Source organism: Branchiostoma floridae, chromosome 6 (assembly GCF_000003815.2).
Source record: "Branchiostoma floridae strain S238N-H82 chromosome 6, Bfl_VNyyK, whole genome shotgun sequence".
Lineage (NCBI taxonomy): Eukaryota > Metazoa > Chordata > Leptocardii > Amphioxiformes > Branchiostomatidae > Branchiostoma > Branchiostoma floridae.
In genome coordinates, this window is record NC_049984.1 from 5413228 (window position 1) to 5430111 (window position 16884).

The following is a 16884-nucleotide window of genomic DNA, read 5'->3' on the forward strand; positions in this document are numbered from 1 at the left end:
TTCAGCGCCCTATTGCGAAGAGAGAGTAGCTAGCCATGGCAATAACAAACAACTTATATTGGGTGAATGAGTTATATCTAAGGTCTTGAAATGCATCTACACCACTTTCAATACACTGGCATACTATATCCATGAGTAAATACTTTGCTACGATTCTTGCTGTGAACGATGTATGGAATATTTCAATGGAAAATTGCATTGACTGAAATTTTGAATGCCTGTAGTATTGTGCTTGTATATTTATAAGTTTGCAACAAATTCAGCTGTTGAAATGTAAAACGAAATTCTTAATGTGCAAACACAATGAAGAATAAGATGATAAGAGTTTCATTTTGACCAGGATGCATTCTGTACCACATTTAATTTGTGATTTTTTATCTTCTGCAGACTTCTGCTATGTGGCACTGCTTCTCCTTCAAGGACAACAGGAGAGAGAGTGGATCATCTACAAGTGTCTATCACTGCACACTGCAGGGCAAGTCAGACCAACAGGTAGGGCTTTTCTAACTCAGAGATTTTGTGCTCAAGATTTTTCTGATTTTACAGGCAACACAAGGTAGTAGTAAGTAGATGTGAAGTTAGGCGTGCTGAATTAGTCAAATTAGTTGTATTTGATTTAGTGTGATTAAGCACTGAAATCTGACAACAAAAAATGCAAAATGACACCGATAAATTCAAACAATACTTTGCCAGTAGTTTTTTTTTCTGACATTACAGAATTGAGTAGGTGCCTCTTAAAGACTTCTGAGGTATCTAACATCTACTCTGTTCACTCCTCATCCTCAGTTACCTGATCCAGCCATTGTGATGGTCCAGTTCAGGGCACCGGAGAAGCAACTCAACACCTCAGGTATGGAGACTTTAACTGTTCATCAACAAAGACTTTCTCCTACACAGTGCCTTTGGGAAGGGTCTGCTAAACTGGGCTGAGGTTTCTACTTATATGGGTGTGGCTTGTTACCAGTTGTCACCCAATCGTAGGATGGCGTTCCCTAACATGTGAATGGTTGGATACTATCTAATGTTTACGAAACTTATTTTTTGCTTATTATCTGTATGTCAAACCATCGTTGTCCTAATTGATCAACATTTCATGTCCTGATTTTATCTGTAATGTTCAATGTAAAAGTTACAATAAGCAACATGATAGATTTTGGAAACAGACGTTTCAGACAGCATCTACTGTCTTTCATCATTGACTACCTGTACTCTCTACATCTCTTTGAAGCCCTTCTTTTCCAAAGGAATGTAACAGAAGGCTAACGTCACATTTCCGGCCTGTTTGTGAAAACGAAAAATAGAAATGTACACGTAAAAATATACACAAATAATGCCCATGACTCTTCTCTTTACGTCTTGTGTACTTTGTTGTCTTTTATATCATACTTTTCGTTCCCAAAAGCTCCCTGGCCAAGTCCCGGTTTGGAAATGTGATGTGTGATGTAGGCCTTGGACCCTTGGTCACATGTCCATGTTTATGTTGCAGGTTCCTTGGGACCACCAGAGGAGTACACAGGCCGGGTAGACATTGAGATGGACACTCCAGGCACCACCAGTGTCATAGCCAGTGTACCGATGAAGGCTAGAGTAGGGGTAGCCAGAATACACACACCTAGGACACTACAGGTATGTTTGTGTGCATCCCTCAGTTTCTCTCCATCTGTGAATTAATGTAGTCTTGAGTTAACGTTAGGTCTCAGGTTTTTCGTTCAAGCCGAAGTGAAATCTTTTTACAAAGGCAATTAAGCCAGAATTTTCATTAATCTGGTAAAAAGTAGTTAGTGTCTTGCTGCTTTATTATAGACTTGTTTGATTTTTTTGTGACAACTAAAAATGTGGATGAAAATAATTTTAAAGCTGAAAATTGGCATTTTTAAACATATTTTTTAAACATGGCTACATGGAAAATACAGGTTTTCCTAAGGTGCCAGAGAAGAAAATAGAATGAAAAAAATGTTGTTTTCAATAGTGTCGATATGTTGATATTTTTACAGTTTTTTGTAGGTTTTTGAACTTCCCATGTTTTTGTGTCCTATTGGCAGGCTCTTGTTCTGACGACCAGTATAGGCACCTCCATCAGTCGCAGCGTGCCCCTGAAGAACGCGGGAAACATCCCCGTCACGGTCGACCTGACCGTTACCAAGGAACAGGACGTCTTCACCCTGCTACCCAGCACCCTGACCCTTCACCCTGGGCAACAGTCAGAGGTCATTTACTTATTAATTATATTCACATTCAAGGAAAGAAAATATACAGATTGGCACTTATACAGCTTTATACAGGTGGTTGGTTGCCCACTCCTGCGGTATCTAAGATCGTTGTTGCTTAATGACCATTGAATAGTTATCGTAAGTACTATGCTTGTTGGGGGGGGGGGCATGGTTTGATAGTGGTAATATAACACAAGTTCGTTCATTTTTCGATGATTTCTCAATGATGATAATGTTTGACTTAGTAGCTGTTTTGATTGTCTGTGGTAGCTTGTTGTAGCCCCAGCACCAGACTGAACTTAGACCCTCCACATTCCAGGTGACAGTGAAGTTTGCGCCCAAGCACGCGCCCCACACCGTGAGCAGCCTGATGACGATGTGTGTGAGGCCGGGAGGGCCTCAGTACGAGGTTCTGCTGAGGGGGGAGTGTGTGATGATGGAGAAGAAGCCGCAGGGGGTCCCAGCTGCAGCTGACGCTCCGCCTGTCCTGTCGAACAAACAGTTCCTGTCCTGGGGTGGAGTGCCCATGGGGAGAGCGCTGTAAGTTGGTCACCAAAAATCTGCAAGATTCATTAACAGATTAAGGATGAGGGCAGGAATGTGACATAGTATCTACACAGAATTTTTCAGAAAGCGAACAAAGTTGTTTTTAAAATTTGTGCAAATTTGAAAAGAAAAACCAGGATAAAAGATTATTTGTAATAATCTAATAAAATGGTAGCTAGTTCTGTTTGATAGTTTTACTGATTGATTTGCTAAAATACTTGACTACAAAAAGTATATGTGTGGTCTATTCGATTTTTATAGTCATCTGTGACCCTCAGGATCACACAATTTTTCATTATGATTGCTCTAGGAGTATTCTACTGGTTTTGAACAATGTTTCTTTTTGTTTGTTGGCAGACAGCAGAAGCTAGTGTTGAGAAACAGCTCACAAACCCAGACTCTCAAACTGGACCTGACCATCAGAGATGATGGCAATGGTTGTTTTCAGGTAAGCACCCTGTGCCAGCTGACTATAATTTTTTTAAATCGTCGTTCTGCTTAAATGGAGATAGAATAGGATGGATTTCAGGCTAGTATTAGGATAATTTCATGTTTGTTTGTTTGTTTGTTTGTTTGAACCTTTATTTATTCATGAAAGCTCAAATCGGCCTGCAGGCCGCTTTTCATTGAGGTCATGAGGGAAGAGGCAAGGGTCAGACAAAGTATATAACAGAGATGGCTACTCCCAACGCAGTGCTGACCTTGGTTAGGCAGCGGACATTTATATCATACCCCGGCCTTATTTACTTTCGATGTCGGTGCTCTAACGGGTCAGTATTTTACAGTATGGCCTTGGGCTCTATATTTGATTAAAAGGATTGGAACTCACTTAATATGTGCGCTGCTGTCGAAGATTCAAAGAGCTGTTCAACTGTTTGCCTGGTTGTGTTGGAAATTACATCTTTGATTCAGAATGACTTTTACAAAGTTTATCACAGATGAACACTCAAGTCATGAATGTCAGAATGCCCATACTTTGTGAGCATGCAAAGATCATGTGCAGAACAAGACCAGGCCCTAACAGTCTAATCATTTCCCCCAGCTTCAGAGTTCGTTCATGGAGCATGAGCAGCTGTCCAGCTCCAGACAGATCATCCTGAAACCTCTAGAAGACTTCCCCGTTCACCTCATCTTCGCTCCCACCAGAGTCGCCACCATGCAGGCCAAACTGGTCATCAAACCTCCCAAGGGGAACACCAAGTTTACTGTAAGATTTCGATTGTTTTATTCGTTATTAGTTTGAAAATACAAAAAGATGTAAAGGTGAAAACCTAAGTTTCTTCTGTATTGAATATTTTTAAAACTACTAGTACTGATGTTTGATAAATTGATTGACTTGTTGCCTTAAACTGTTTGTGCCACCAAAGACACCAAAATGATGTATATAATATATATACAACATTTCCTGATTACATAGCCATAGTAAGTATTATTCAATGGACATGATTGTTATACTTTGATTGAATGTGAATGGACATGAGGTGGGAGAGAGTAAGTAATCAGGAAATTTTGTATTTTGATGGTACAAGCACAGTCACTTTAATGGCTAGTGTATTGTGAACTTTTGGCTGTTTAATATCAAACAAAATACCCCTGTGACCTGTCGTGTGACCAAAAATATCTGACATGACTTGATACTATGAGTTTCTACGTCTTTAACCATGAAAGTTGTTCCCCCAGATCCCCCTGTCTGGCTACGGCGGCACCTGTAACCTGACTGTGGAGGGCCTGAGGGCAGTGTCTGATATGTACATAGCAAACTTAGGGGAGGTGAGAAACAACTGCTTCAATGTTAGAAATTAAAGTCTGTTTTAAACGTTAAAGGCTACACTACTTATATTTGAGGAAAATTTGAAATGTTCTTAATATGAGTGTAAATCGGTTTTAATTCAGTGGCAACACATTAATAAAGTTATCTCGTATCTAGTCAATTTTGTGTCCAAGACCTGACTTTGGTTTTCAATCACTTAACTATTGAGCCTGATAGACAGTTTATCAACCATTACACTATTGAATCTGATCAATAATTCATTATTCGTTTAAAACATCTCACCTTAAATATGTCAGTCTTATAGAACACTTGAACCTAATTGACTGTTTAGCAATTAAGCCTTAGTACATAATAGCACTTCCAATGCAATCATTTATACAGAACTTCAATAGTGATAAGTAACTCTTCCAAGACAACTAGGCATGACAATAAATTCTTCTTTACCATACTAGCAATTTCATGCCTGAGTTGGTATTTTTTTACAGATATTCTTCTTTGTTTAAACCTTGTTCTTGTTGTTCAGGTGTCAGTTGGGAAGAAAAGTACAATCGACATCCCAGTACGTAACACTGGATCCAGGGCAGCCTTTGTGAAAGCCATGTGCTTTGGTGGTAAGTAGAGTATTTACATGTATTTATGACAAGTGTCATCAGTTTTATTAACTTTTCAGTAATGATAAAGGAACTGCCTCAGTTTGTTTGTTTGTTTGAACCTTTATTTATTCATGAGGATCAAATCGGCCAGCAGGCTGCTTTTCATTGAGGGAGGTACATGTAAGGGTCAGATGAAATATAATGGAGATATAGATTACATTGAGTACTAATAAATCTATCAACCTATATCACTGCACATACATGGTACAAACATATAGTAGGGCAAGAAGCTCAGTGTTCATAGTCTGTGTCCGTTCGTTTCGATCATTACTTTTACTTCAAGAGTCTCTTAAAGCTGGTCAGATTCGGAGCTGAATTCAGTGCTGACATGTAACAGATAGAACATTAGCTATGATTACAAATTTGCTTTGAATTTTTTTTTTTGACTCTGTGTTATCTCTTTAGACCTGTCAGCTAGAACCCAGCTTCCAGCTAACAGAGTGAGGGTCGAACCAAGCGAGTTTGTTCTGAGGGAGAGAACCACAAAGGTACAGTCTGAAACTTGTGATTTTTTTTAACGCCATTGACTGCAAAGTTGGACCAGTCAGTGTTGTGTATGTAGCTGATGTGCAGCATCATGGATTGAGTTATTAAGGGGCCAGAAAAGGAGTAATTGAAAGAGTCTGTTATCAGATTAAGTGTAATGGGTGGCTCTCCTCAAAGTTCAAATGCGGCACTCCTGGCTTGATGGCCCATCCGAAAAAATATACATATCCAAAGCTATAGGTACTCATTTTTACCTGAGTTGAGTGAGGAAATTGGTGCAAATGCCTTTCCCAAGGGTAAAAACATTGGGGCCAGCTAGGGATTCGAACCCAGAACCTTTAGTGTCTGAACAATCCTAACCACAAGACCACGTTGCCCCCTTTTCTGTACCAGGTGATCTCCGTGGTGTTCCACATCTCTGAGAAGGAAGAAGCGATATGTGCCGAGAGAGCGGACACCATCGGCACCCTGGGGCTCTTCTACGGGGACGAAATAAGCAGGAAACAGCTCAGAAGGTACATTTAGAAATTAGTTAACAGCTTGTACAATGCATCATATACAGAGACTATTTGGTGTTACTGTGAATGCATTTTAATAAGTTCCCGGGGATTTAATTTCGCGTTAGCGTTTAAGTGGAGTGTCTGCGGTGGTTTTAAGTTGCGGTAGTACCATACACTGTAGTCACATACTGTAACGGAAAAATGTTGGCTGTGGTTTTAAGTTCGCAGTAAGACTGCCTCGCGAAAACCGCAAGCATAAATCCACCGCGAACATTTCTGCATTTACAGTAATCAACACATGTAGTTTCGTCAACACATGTAGTTTCAAAGACTCTGGTTGTGCCACACACCTTAATATTCTTCCTGACACACACATTTCCTTGGTGTCAGTTGCATAGTAACTGCAACTTGTTGATGGTGACCTACAGCCAATGGCTCAAACTATATTCCCGGAATTTGGTTATGATTTGTAATGACAACTCAACCGGTGCAATGGCCGTGTGGGTAGAATGTTTGCCTTGCATTTCTGTATCTGTATCTATATAGCCGGTATAACCGCCCTTCGGCGTAACACACCAGCTTCGGTAGGTGTTAGGTCGTGAGTTCGATCCCCGGCCGAGTCATACCAAAGACTTTAAAAATGGCACATTCTGCTTTCTCTGCTTACCACTCAGCACCAATAAGGAAGAGTATGGGAGTTAAATACACACCACTACCAGCGGACTTGCCCCCTGCTGTAGGGGCTTGCACAAATGTGTGGCCCAAGGGCTAAAGAAATGGAAATGAGCATCTGTTACAGATGTATGGGTAACTTTAACTTAACTCTTTTTTTCTCTATTTTAAACAGAGCTCTTCGCAAAGGGTCCTCAGAAAGAGGATTACTGGCGGATACCAACCCACTGAAGGGAGTCAACTTTGACATGCAGTACCTGGGGGAGGAACATGCGCAGGAAGGTAGGTTTTAATGTTTTGCCAAGTTATCATCTATATTGATCAAGGAAAACTGTTTTTCTGGTGGTACTCTAAGCCTGTAACATTTTTGTGAATCACTGAATTACTTCATATGGATAAACAGCATTACTTGAGAAGGCTTGGATGTGTTTGAATTGATATTTGGTATGTGGGTAGATCTTGATGAGACCTGGAAACGATTTGATTTTGGGCCCCCTAGCAGCATGTTACTGTACTGCAGTGGAACTTCACGAAATCCGACTCCGTGCTGTCTGACTTCTGCTTTTGATATCTGGTCAGTGGCAGCATCACAATCAAAGCTCTTTCCATTTAGACTCTGAAGAACTCTGGCTTTGGTGCTTATTGGTGCAAAGTATGTTGACAAAAGTCAAATTACTGGGAGGGAAATATCCTGCATTTTCTCAAAAATGTTGCCTTTCTAGTTCTGTTCTGTTTATGATGGCATAGTTTGTGTGTTTGTGTGTCTAGCTGTGAACAAGATAACTCAAGAATGGCTGGATGGATTGGTTTAATACTTGGTGTGTTGGTAGTGTGTGATGAAAGCTGGAAATGATGAGATTTTGGGACCCCTAGCGGCTTCCCTTGGTACTGCAGCAGAACTTTGTGTTTTGTTATCTCGTGTTCTGAACAAGCTACTGTCACAATGTTTAGGCGTTATATAGCTCTTGTGCTTTGGAAGAAGTGACATAAGTATGGGCTGTTGTTCGAACTATTCCACTCAGGTACAGTTCTGTCGGTGAAAGGGAGTGTGGTTTTGTGTGTGGGAGCCTTGCAAAGTAGATTGATGTTCCTGGGAATAACTTAAGGTAGACGACCGCTCGTTATTGCCTTTGTCCAGACGTAGCAAGATCCATTATAGAGCTGCGCAGAGATCAATGCAAAATCCTGACCATTCACCATTCCCTTTGCAGCCTGGCCACCAACAATCCATCAAACACAATCCTCCTGATTCATGGCTAACTGAAAATATTGGATTTCTGGCCACAGATTGGCCTGGAGACAACTTTCGGTCGGGCTGTTTATCTGCCATCAGTAGGGCTGGAAATACAGTCAAAACATGGGTAGAGAAGAAAGTAAAGCCTTGTGGAGGCAGAATGAGCTTTGAAATTTTGCAATTTTCCTTTGTAGAAATACATGTAATGATGATGTACATGTATAGAAAGGGCTTACTTTGTTGGTCCCTCTAAAATTGTGACTCTTTGTGGCAGCTCAAAACACAAGGGGGAGTTCACATTTGAAAAAACGATAGTTATGTACATTCACAGTCAAATCTGCCCTGGAATGTTTTCAGTCTTCCTCTTGCGAGGTGGTATGGAGCAAGTAAAGTTTGATCACCGGAGCTGTTTGTTCTTCATAACAGAAACAAGTTCTTGTCCCTCTAGAGTCTAGATTTGTTTCTGTTTCTACGAGTTTCTTTAGTATCAGGGGTCGAAAGCAGGAGATTTCTGGCTGGTTCTCTGCTCCATGACCCGTGAGACTTGGCCAACAAATTTTCACTACTGTGGTGATGTCTGTATTCCTACAGTTTAAGGTTACGAAAAGAATTTCATCAGGTTAGTAGAATATTGGATATAGGAGAATTTTTGCTTTTTACACAACCAGCAGGTACTTACATTGCTTATGTCTTGATGTCTCTCAAACACCTTCATCAGAGCTTCTAACTGGAGTTCTGCTTCTCACTGCTATATGTAACCGATGTAGATGGCGCTTTTGCGGTGAGAAAACAAGTTTAAGGTTAGGTACATCAGTACCCTTTCCCAAAAGTGAATTTCAAGCCCAGATCAGCAAGGGAGCCGGTCCCATTAAATCTCTCTCCTGTCAATAGACCTTAGAATATGTTTTTTAAGGGGGAGGGAGGTTGGGGGCAGAAATGGAGACATTCAACAGACAATCCTTAATCTTGATGTCAGATTTGAGTTAAGTTTTATGCATTTTACTACCAATAAAAGGTATAGGGCAGTGATAACCGTTAGTCCATGGGTTATTGTTATACTGCTTCTGTCTCCATTTAAGATGTCTTATAGAGATGTCTGCCAGGTATTGGTGACATTCCAAACTTCAAAACAAAACTGGAGGCGGGTATGTCGTAATCATCATGGTGTTGGACATCACTCATCAGTCTTGGTAGCCTATGTTTTTAGATGTCGGCATCTGTTGAGGAAAATGATTTTGGAAATTGGTTTGTTGGAAGAGTATCTCTTTTATAGAATGTTTTTGTGAAGAGCTACTTACACTGTACAGCAGATGCCCCAAGCTATGAAGCAAGTCCACACCATAGTTTTCCACTACTGCACTCAAAAGTAGTGTGTATTCCAAATTCTGAGAAATGGACTATAGCATCTTAGTTCCTTGCAGTTCCTGAAGCTATTAGAGCATATTGTAAAGACTGAAATGCTTCTGTTTTCATAGTGAATGCTCCATTATGTAAATATGAGTTTTCAATGTCTTTTCTACTACAGAATTGTTCACACTGCAAATTTTAAAAATAGAAAACATCCTTTCCCCTTCTACTGTGTCCCTGTAGAAATAAATGAAATGGTAGGCCTACATAGTCAAAAACAACTGTCGGTGTAAAATACAGTGTCACTAAGTAACGTTTGTGTGTTAAACAAGTGACCAACTAGAGTCCATTCCAAGACACCATGAGGGTTTTTAGGCGATATTTATAATTAATCTGAATTATTTTGAATAAAAGAATATCTGAGCCACAATAATTAAATTATTTTCAAAAAATTGACTAAGAAAATACTCATTTATTTGAATTTCTTTGAATATTTTAGAAACATTTTGAAAGCAACTGTACAAAAATATCTTTATTTAGAATAATTGTGAAACCTCTCTGTGATTATTTCACATTTACAAATATTTACAAAAAATGGTAAACCTGGCCAAATGGTGAAATTAGTTTATTGCCCCCATAAAAGTAAGCCCTATTGTTGCATCTGTATATTTTTAGATTTTACTGCTGGGCACTGGTGGATCCTTTGTGGTGGGCCATTGTTGCATGGCACCCAACCATACTTTGCAAGGATGTGTGAATTGCTATCTTCCCAGCCCACCGAACCATTTACAAAAAATGATAGAAAATGGTAAATAATGGTAGAATGCTGTTATTATTATTTAGAAACCATTAGAAGTATCCAATCCCACACCATGAATATTTCTAAAGTTTTACAGGACCAGGGAAATATTTCTAAAGTTGAAACAGTGTTAAAAATATTTCTGAAGTATCAAATGTCCGAGACATATAATTACAAAACTTTAAAATCAATTCTAAACAATGGCAACAAACATCCGCATGGTGTCTTGGAATGGACTCTACTACTACTACTCATTTTGAAGTACTTTTAGTTCCAACGTACCAAAGTTTGTGGACATCCTGACCTAACCTTGATCCCAGCTTACCCCAAAATAACCTTTTTCACGTGGCCGCATCACACCCCACTGAGCAAGCCAAACTGGGAACGCTTAACTCCACCGTAATTCGTCTGCATACAAAAAGTAAGAGGATAACACACATAAAAGCACATCAGATGTGAAAGTGGCTTAGCGGATCTGTGTTGAATGGCTCCCATATCACTTATTATCAAGGGTGGCTGACCTACCATGGGTTCATCCAAAGGGCAAGCCGCGCATTGACACACTTTCTAATAGTCTCTGGTACGTTAGCAACTAATTCTGTGACTGCGACACTTTTCCAAGCAATGTTTCTTCATTACTGGTCGTGCATAACTGTGTGTTTTCGCAAACTAAAGACCGATTATGTTGGAGCATTTGGAGGTGTTGTCAGCCGTTGCTGGTGTTGAAATTTATGTCTATTGCAATGTGTTAAGCTCCCATTCTCCATAGAAAGGGAATGCAAGGACTCAAGTGTAATTTACTGAATCTTCTGTCATTGCTTTTAATGTTGCACATTCAATTTGGCTCCAAGGTGAGGGTTCATAGAGAGGGCAGTGGCTACTGGAAATCATACACAAATGTAATAATTCATTGCCAGAATAGAAAGGGTGTATGTCAGTATAGTAACCGTTTAGTGCCGTTAAGACTGATAATATCAGTCTACTGATATCCCCTCAGGTATTGAACTAATGTTAATTTTGAAATAGTTGTGGAGGTTTTGATTATGTTTGCTTGTTTTTGCAATGACCTGTTAACCCTATTATTGTGTAGTAACCATCTACAGTAGTGCCATTAAGACTAATGATATCAGAGATGATCAGTCTAGTGATATCGGCTCAGGTTCTGGACTGCTGTTAATTTTGACATATTTTGACATGCATTTATCAGCTATTGATGAAGATTGGTTCTCTTGAAGAATGTTGGGGCGATTTTCTTGACATAATATGGATCGATGGTAGAGATTATTGTGAAATATTACTATATGTTAGCTAGCTGAGACCAATTGCCCTTAAGTTACCACTTCTGTAGTGTTTGTCATACCTACACTTGGTAGTGATTGATGAATTAAAATAGGAAAATGACTTGAATCGCCATGTTTTGAAGTAGATAACTCTGGATTTTCCATACTTTGGCGTACACGTATATTTGATCTACTGCATATTTGTTTCAATAAATTGTCTTAAGTTTTAAATGGATTGCACCATTCAATGGTTGGTTTGACAAGTAGTCAATCTGTAACTTACGTTGTTACCTAAGTCATTGGACTGCCTGAAGTTGACTACTTGTTTAGTTGATTTGTGATCATCTTAAATCATTCTTCTTTTACAAAATTATCAATCACATCACGAGAACTTTATTTATCTGGAGCGAAAGTGGCATTCCCTGCAGAATGTGATACCTTTAACTGTTGTCTATGTCCTTCTCTCTCCAACAAGATTTCTCTAGTGTCAATGACGAAAGACAACGGATGGTTGTCTGAAATGTCTGACCGTTTCAAAAATCATATCCAGTTGCTTGAGTAATTGCTTTTTGGCATACTGTAATTGCAGAAATGTTCGCGGTGGATTAATGTTCGTGGTTTTCGCGGTGACCACTTCACCGCGAACTTAAAACCACCGCGAACATTTTTTTATAACGGTATTAGACTGCAGTCTATGGTGTTACCGCGAAATTGAAACCACCGCGAAAAGTCCTTTTTCCCTCTGCCGCGAAATTAAATCCCAGCGAACTTAAATGCATTTACAGTATCTTATTACCTGGATGTCTAAACTTCATTGACGTGTCTATTTCTATGTTTCTGTCTGCAGTGTATGATCTTCCTGAGCGACCCAACGACATCAGGCTGTTCTACTCGTGCATGTCTCGGGTGATGGTCTCCCTTGTTGGCAGACCCCCCTCCTCTAACACTGAAGAACGGAGACGAACATCGTCTGTGGACAGCTCTGTTGTTGAACGCATGGCAGTGCAGAGAAGACCCCCAGAACCACAGCAAAAACTGACAAAGTAAGACCCTTTGACTGTTGTCACACACTTAGGATCTTCCCTCAACTTTGCTCACAACCTTTCCCTGAAGGTGGTATCTCACTGCGCTTGGGGCACCGGTGTGGCACTGCAGGGTTCGAAAGATTACTGAATGAATTTCAGAGATAAAGAACAAATTTTCTTATGTTTTTGTGTATTTTGTTGTTTTCTAAGTCATACTTTTACGTACTACGCAATATCTTTGATTATAAAAAAATTGGCAAAAATAACACAACAGTGTCACAGTAATTGAACCCTGCAGTGCCTCACCGGTGCCCCAAGGAAGTGAGTTACCACCTTAACCAAGGTTGGCGCTGGGTTCAGAGTAGCCTGGAATCCATCGTAATCTATCTGCTTTTCACTCTACTGATCATATCTAAAAAGAATTTGACTTTCCTCCCTTTGATTTTTCAAAATCTATAGTCGCCTGATGCAGACAACTTTTGGAAACTCGTAGGCAACCTTGCCAACCAACTCCCAAATAAGAAAAAAATAACCAACTCCCTACCTCTGATAATCTTAGTCATGACTAACGCCCACACTGGTCAGGAGAAGGTCGGGAGGCCATTGTCCACTATGTGCATGTGACAAGCTTTAATTTGTGAAGATAAGCTGGCACATGTAGCTTTCACCCTTTGATTCTCTTGAAAAAAATTGAGTCAATCACATTACATTATATCTTAGTTACCAGAGCTAATGTCATTTACTCTGGCCATAAAGCCAATCTCTGATGGGTATTAACATCAATTCAGACATTACTGTGGTTAAATGGGTTGGACCTTGAGCCAGACGTCCCTAACTCAATATGGAATATATGTCTGCAACCTGTCATTTGCAGACTAAAACTGACCTTGCAAAATTAAAAAAAAATGCAATTTTGCACGATGTTCACTATTTAGTGATTTTTTTCTTGATGACAGCATTGAAAATATGTTTGGAATACTTCGTGATGCTTTTTCCTAGGACCAAATGGAAGGTAAAATTAGAAAATTAGGAAACATACAATTTAGCAAGCAAAATGGTCAAGGACTGTTATTATATGCTATTCACTAGTATTCAGTCAGTTTGTGTCTTGCAACTGCGTTTGGACCAAAATAATCACTGTCTTGATGTTGTGTCCATGAACCACATTGGAGGTAAAATTTGAAAATTAGGAATCATACAATTTAGCAAAATAAAGATTTAAAAAAATCAAACACTGTTATTTATTACTGCTTAACCATTTTTTGTTTTCCTAATATCGTTGCAAGTATGTTTGGACCAAAATAATCACTGTCTTGATGTTTTGTCCTTGGACCAAATTAGAGGTAAAATTTGAGGGCTAGGAAACATGTAATTTTGCAAACAACAAATCAAAGACTCATTATTTACTATTTAGTCCATTTTTGTCTTGCTGATAGTGTTGCAAATATGTTTGGACCAGAATAATCCCTGTCATAATGTAGTGTCCTTGGAGTCGATTGGACCAAATGGACGGTAAAATGTGATATTTAGAAAACATCAATTTAGGAACAAAAAAATCCAAGACTGTGATTATTTACTGTGTAGTCAATTTATGTCGTACCTTTGGCGTTACAAAGACATTTGGCCCAAGTAATCACTATCATGATCTTGTGTCCTTGGAACCAATTGGACCAAATTAGAGGTAAAATTCAGGTAACAGCAATTTTTCAGGTGATGGAATAAAGGTATTTCGTGTTATGATTACTGTGATCTTGTGTCCTTGCAAGCAATTGTGCCAAATTGCAGGGAAGAATTCTGCCAAGCTGAAAACCTGTTGGTGACAGGTAAGAAATGCTTTGTACCTTCAAAACTGAAATAAAAACGTCGATTGATTTTTGTCCTTTTTTTTTCAGTTCTCCACCAGTTAAGGGGACGCCCATCTCAAAGGCGTTTGTAACTGACAAACCTAAGAAAGATGAAGCAGAGCAAGCAGAGCTTTCCTCCAAGTCGTGGAGCGTTCAGCCAGAACAGCTGATGCTGTTGGCCCCTGGCACTGGTCAGTATTTTGCTGACTCCAAATACCATACAGTCAGACATGTACAAGTCACCACTAGTACAAAAGGACCATCTGGCCAATGTGACCACTGTTTGGTGGTCCCTTAGATAGTTTAGATAGTGCCATTGACACAAGCATTAAGAATCCTGTCTACATACATGTTGTCCAGATTTTATCAGTCTCCTGAGTGGTCCATATGGGTAGTTCTGACTTGACCGACCAGAATCCCCAAAATAGCAACTAAATATGCAGCTTAACAATGAAATTGATAGCCAATGTTATTTGGAATTTCAATTAGAGAAGTAGATTTTGAGTGTCTCCACCATTTTTCTGATACTTAAGCTGTAGTAATGCTTAAATGTTTTTCTTTAGGGGGAGACTTGGATGCAGCACAAGTCCAGGTCCTCAACCACACAGATAGAGTCATGAGGTCTGTACGCCATTTTATGATTCTCAGAGCCAAGAATGAAATCGTCTATCTAGTTGTTACTTTTGTATCTAGCACCTCCTCTTCACTGTAGGCTGTGACCAAAGAGTAACTATAGATTTAAAGGATTGCTCAATGAATTTGAAGAACAATTTTTGTCATCATTTTGTCAATCATATTCTAATCGTAAGATCAAGAGTTATGCAAATGCAACTTTGGTCAACCTAGAAGTTGGGGGGGGGGGGGGGGTAAATAATGCTGTTGAATGTGACAATGTGTAATTCTTTCATGTGTAACTGTTAACTTTTCTCTTGCAGTTTTGAGTTGTCCTGGCCTGGCCATTGTTTGACAGTCACACCGCAGCATGGTAAAGTAGATGCAAGGTAACTGAGCATCTGTTTCTTCATTTTATTTGTTTGCATTGTCTGAAGTACTGAAAACGTGTCCATTTTTGTGGTGCCATCATTCCTGAGTGTGTTGTTTCAACTGTATTTTGTTGCTGTGGATCATTTTGGTGTTCATAGGACCTGGTATTTCCTTGGTACTGAAAGCTTGGCTGTTCTGTGTTGGTACTGTCTGAGGTGCTAAAAACGTGTTCTTCTGTGTGTGGTACATCTCTGTGGTGTTTCACTTATATTTTGTTACACTAAGTTGTTTTTTTTTTTTGTGGTTTTTTGTTGGTACTGAAACATTATTAGTTCTATGTTGGTACTGTCTGAGGTGCTGAAAATTGTTCTTGTGTCTGTGGTACATCTTTAGGTGGTGTTTTGACTGTAGTTTGTTGCTCTCAATGTTTTTGGTGTTTTTAGATATTTTGTTGGTACTGAAACATTTAGTAGTTCTGTGTTGGTACTGTCTCAGGTGCTGAAAATTGTTCTTGTGCCTGTGGTACATCTATAGGTCGTGTTTTGACTGTAGTTTGTTGCTCTCAATGTTTTTGTTTTTAGATATATTGTTGGTACTGAAACATTAGTAGTTCTGTGTTGGTACTGTCAGAGGTGCTGAAAATTGTTCTTGTGTCTGTGGTACATCTTTAGGTAGTGTTTTGACTGTATTATTGTGTTTATAAGTATGTTCTTGGTACTGAAACTTTGGTTATTCTGTGTCAGTACTGTCTAAGGTGCTGAAAATTGTGGTGCTTTATGTCTGAAGTTTAAACTGTATTTTGTGGAGTTAAAGTGGTACTTTTGTCCATATCACATCAACTTTGTTGTTTGGACTGTTGCACTGAAACACCTGTTGATTGATAGTAATAAAAAGTACTGCACTGACAATCTGTTATTTTCTGTCTCTTTTCCCAGTGGTGAAATATAGCTTGAAAACATGTCACAGATGATCCATCTGTGATGAAAATGCACCCATGACATTTGGCACAAGCTTTTTAAAAACTTAAGTATCCTTAGTGGTTTTATATTTGGCATTGAGAGGTCACAACAGCGCCATCACATCTGTGTGCCAATTAGAAAACTGGAAATACGGAAAACAATGACAGGGGTCTCCTATATCCCCTACCTCACCTTGGAATAAAATCTCTTTGAGTGTGAATGAATTTCCAATATTGCTTTGTAACTCCTCCAGGAGCCATCAGGTGATTCTGGTCAGTCCCAACCCAGCCACACGGATTTCCCGACCCTATTTTTTTCTCTTATTGAGCTGAAGCAGCACTGCTGCCGATTGAAATAACTGAAAGCATTGCGAATGTTTCTTTTATCCCCTACCTCACCTCTGAATAAAATCTCTTTGAACATGAATAAATTTCCAATATTGCTCTGTAACTCCTCCAGGAGCCATCAGGTGATCCTGGTCAGTCCCAACCCAGCCACACAAGGCAAGCCAGACATCTTCCCCTGGAGGGGCAACCTCTTCATACACTGTGACAATGGGCAGAAGGTAAGTCCT

The 16884-nt window shown here is 39.5% G+C and overlaps 1 protein-coding gene across 3 annotated transcripts in view; it reads left to right on the forward strand.

Moving 5' to 3' along the window:
- The first annotated feature begins 392 nt into the window (after positions 1 to 392).
- The window catches only part of LOC118417088 (centrosomal protein of 192 kDa-like), a 35746-nt gene continuing 19254 nt past the window's right edge, over positions 393 to 16884 (forward strand). For all 3 annotated transcript variants that reach the window (XR_004831314.1, XM_035822483.1, XM_035822484.1), the window contains exons 1-17: positions 393 to 492; positions 787 to 850; positions 1487 to 1626; positions 2043 to 2207; positions 2530 to 2750; positions 3114 to 3204; positions 3799 to 3963; positions 4437 to 4526; positions 5051 to 5138; positions 5586 to 5668; positions 6060 to 6181; positions 7014 to 7120; positions 12346 to 12541; positions 14416 to 14558; positions 14931 to 14988; positions 15303 to 15368; positions 16770 to 16875. Coding sequence is in view for 2 of the 3 variants with exons in the window: in XM_035822483.1 (XP_035678376.1) it covers positions 397 to 492; positions 787 to 850; positions 1487 to 1626; positions 2043 to 2207; positions 2530 to 2750; positions 3114 to 3204; positions 3799 to 3963; positions 4437 to 4526; positions 5051 to 5138; positions 5586 to 5668; positions 6060 to 6181; positions 7014 to 7120; positions 12346 to 12541; positions 14416 to 14558; positions 14931 to 14988; positions 15303 to 15368; positions 16770 to 16875 (2001 nt within the window). In the remaining variant the exon portion in view is untranslated. The remainder of the gene's footprint in view (positions 493 to 786; positions 851 to 1486; positions 1627 to 2042; positions 2208 to 2529; positions 2751 to 3113; positions 3205 to 3798; positions 3964 to 4436; positions 4527 to 5050; positions 5139 to 5585; positions 5669 to 6059; positions 6182 to 7013; positions 7121 to 12345; positions 12542 to 14415; positions 14559 to 14930; positions 14989 to 15302; positions 15369 to 16769; positions 16876 to 16884) is intronic.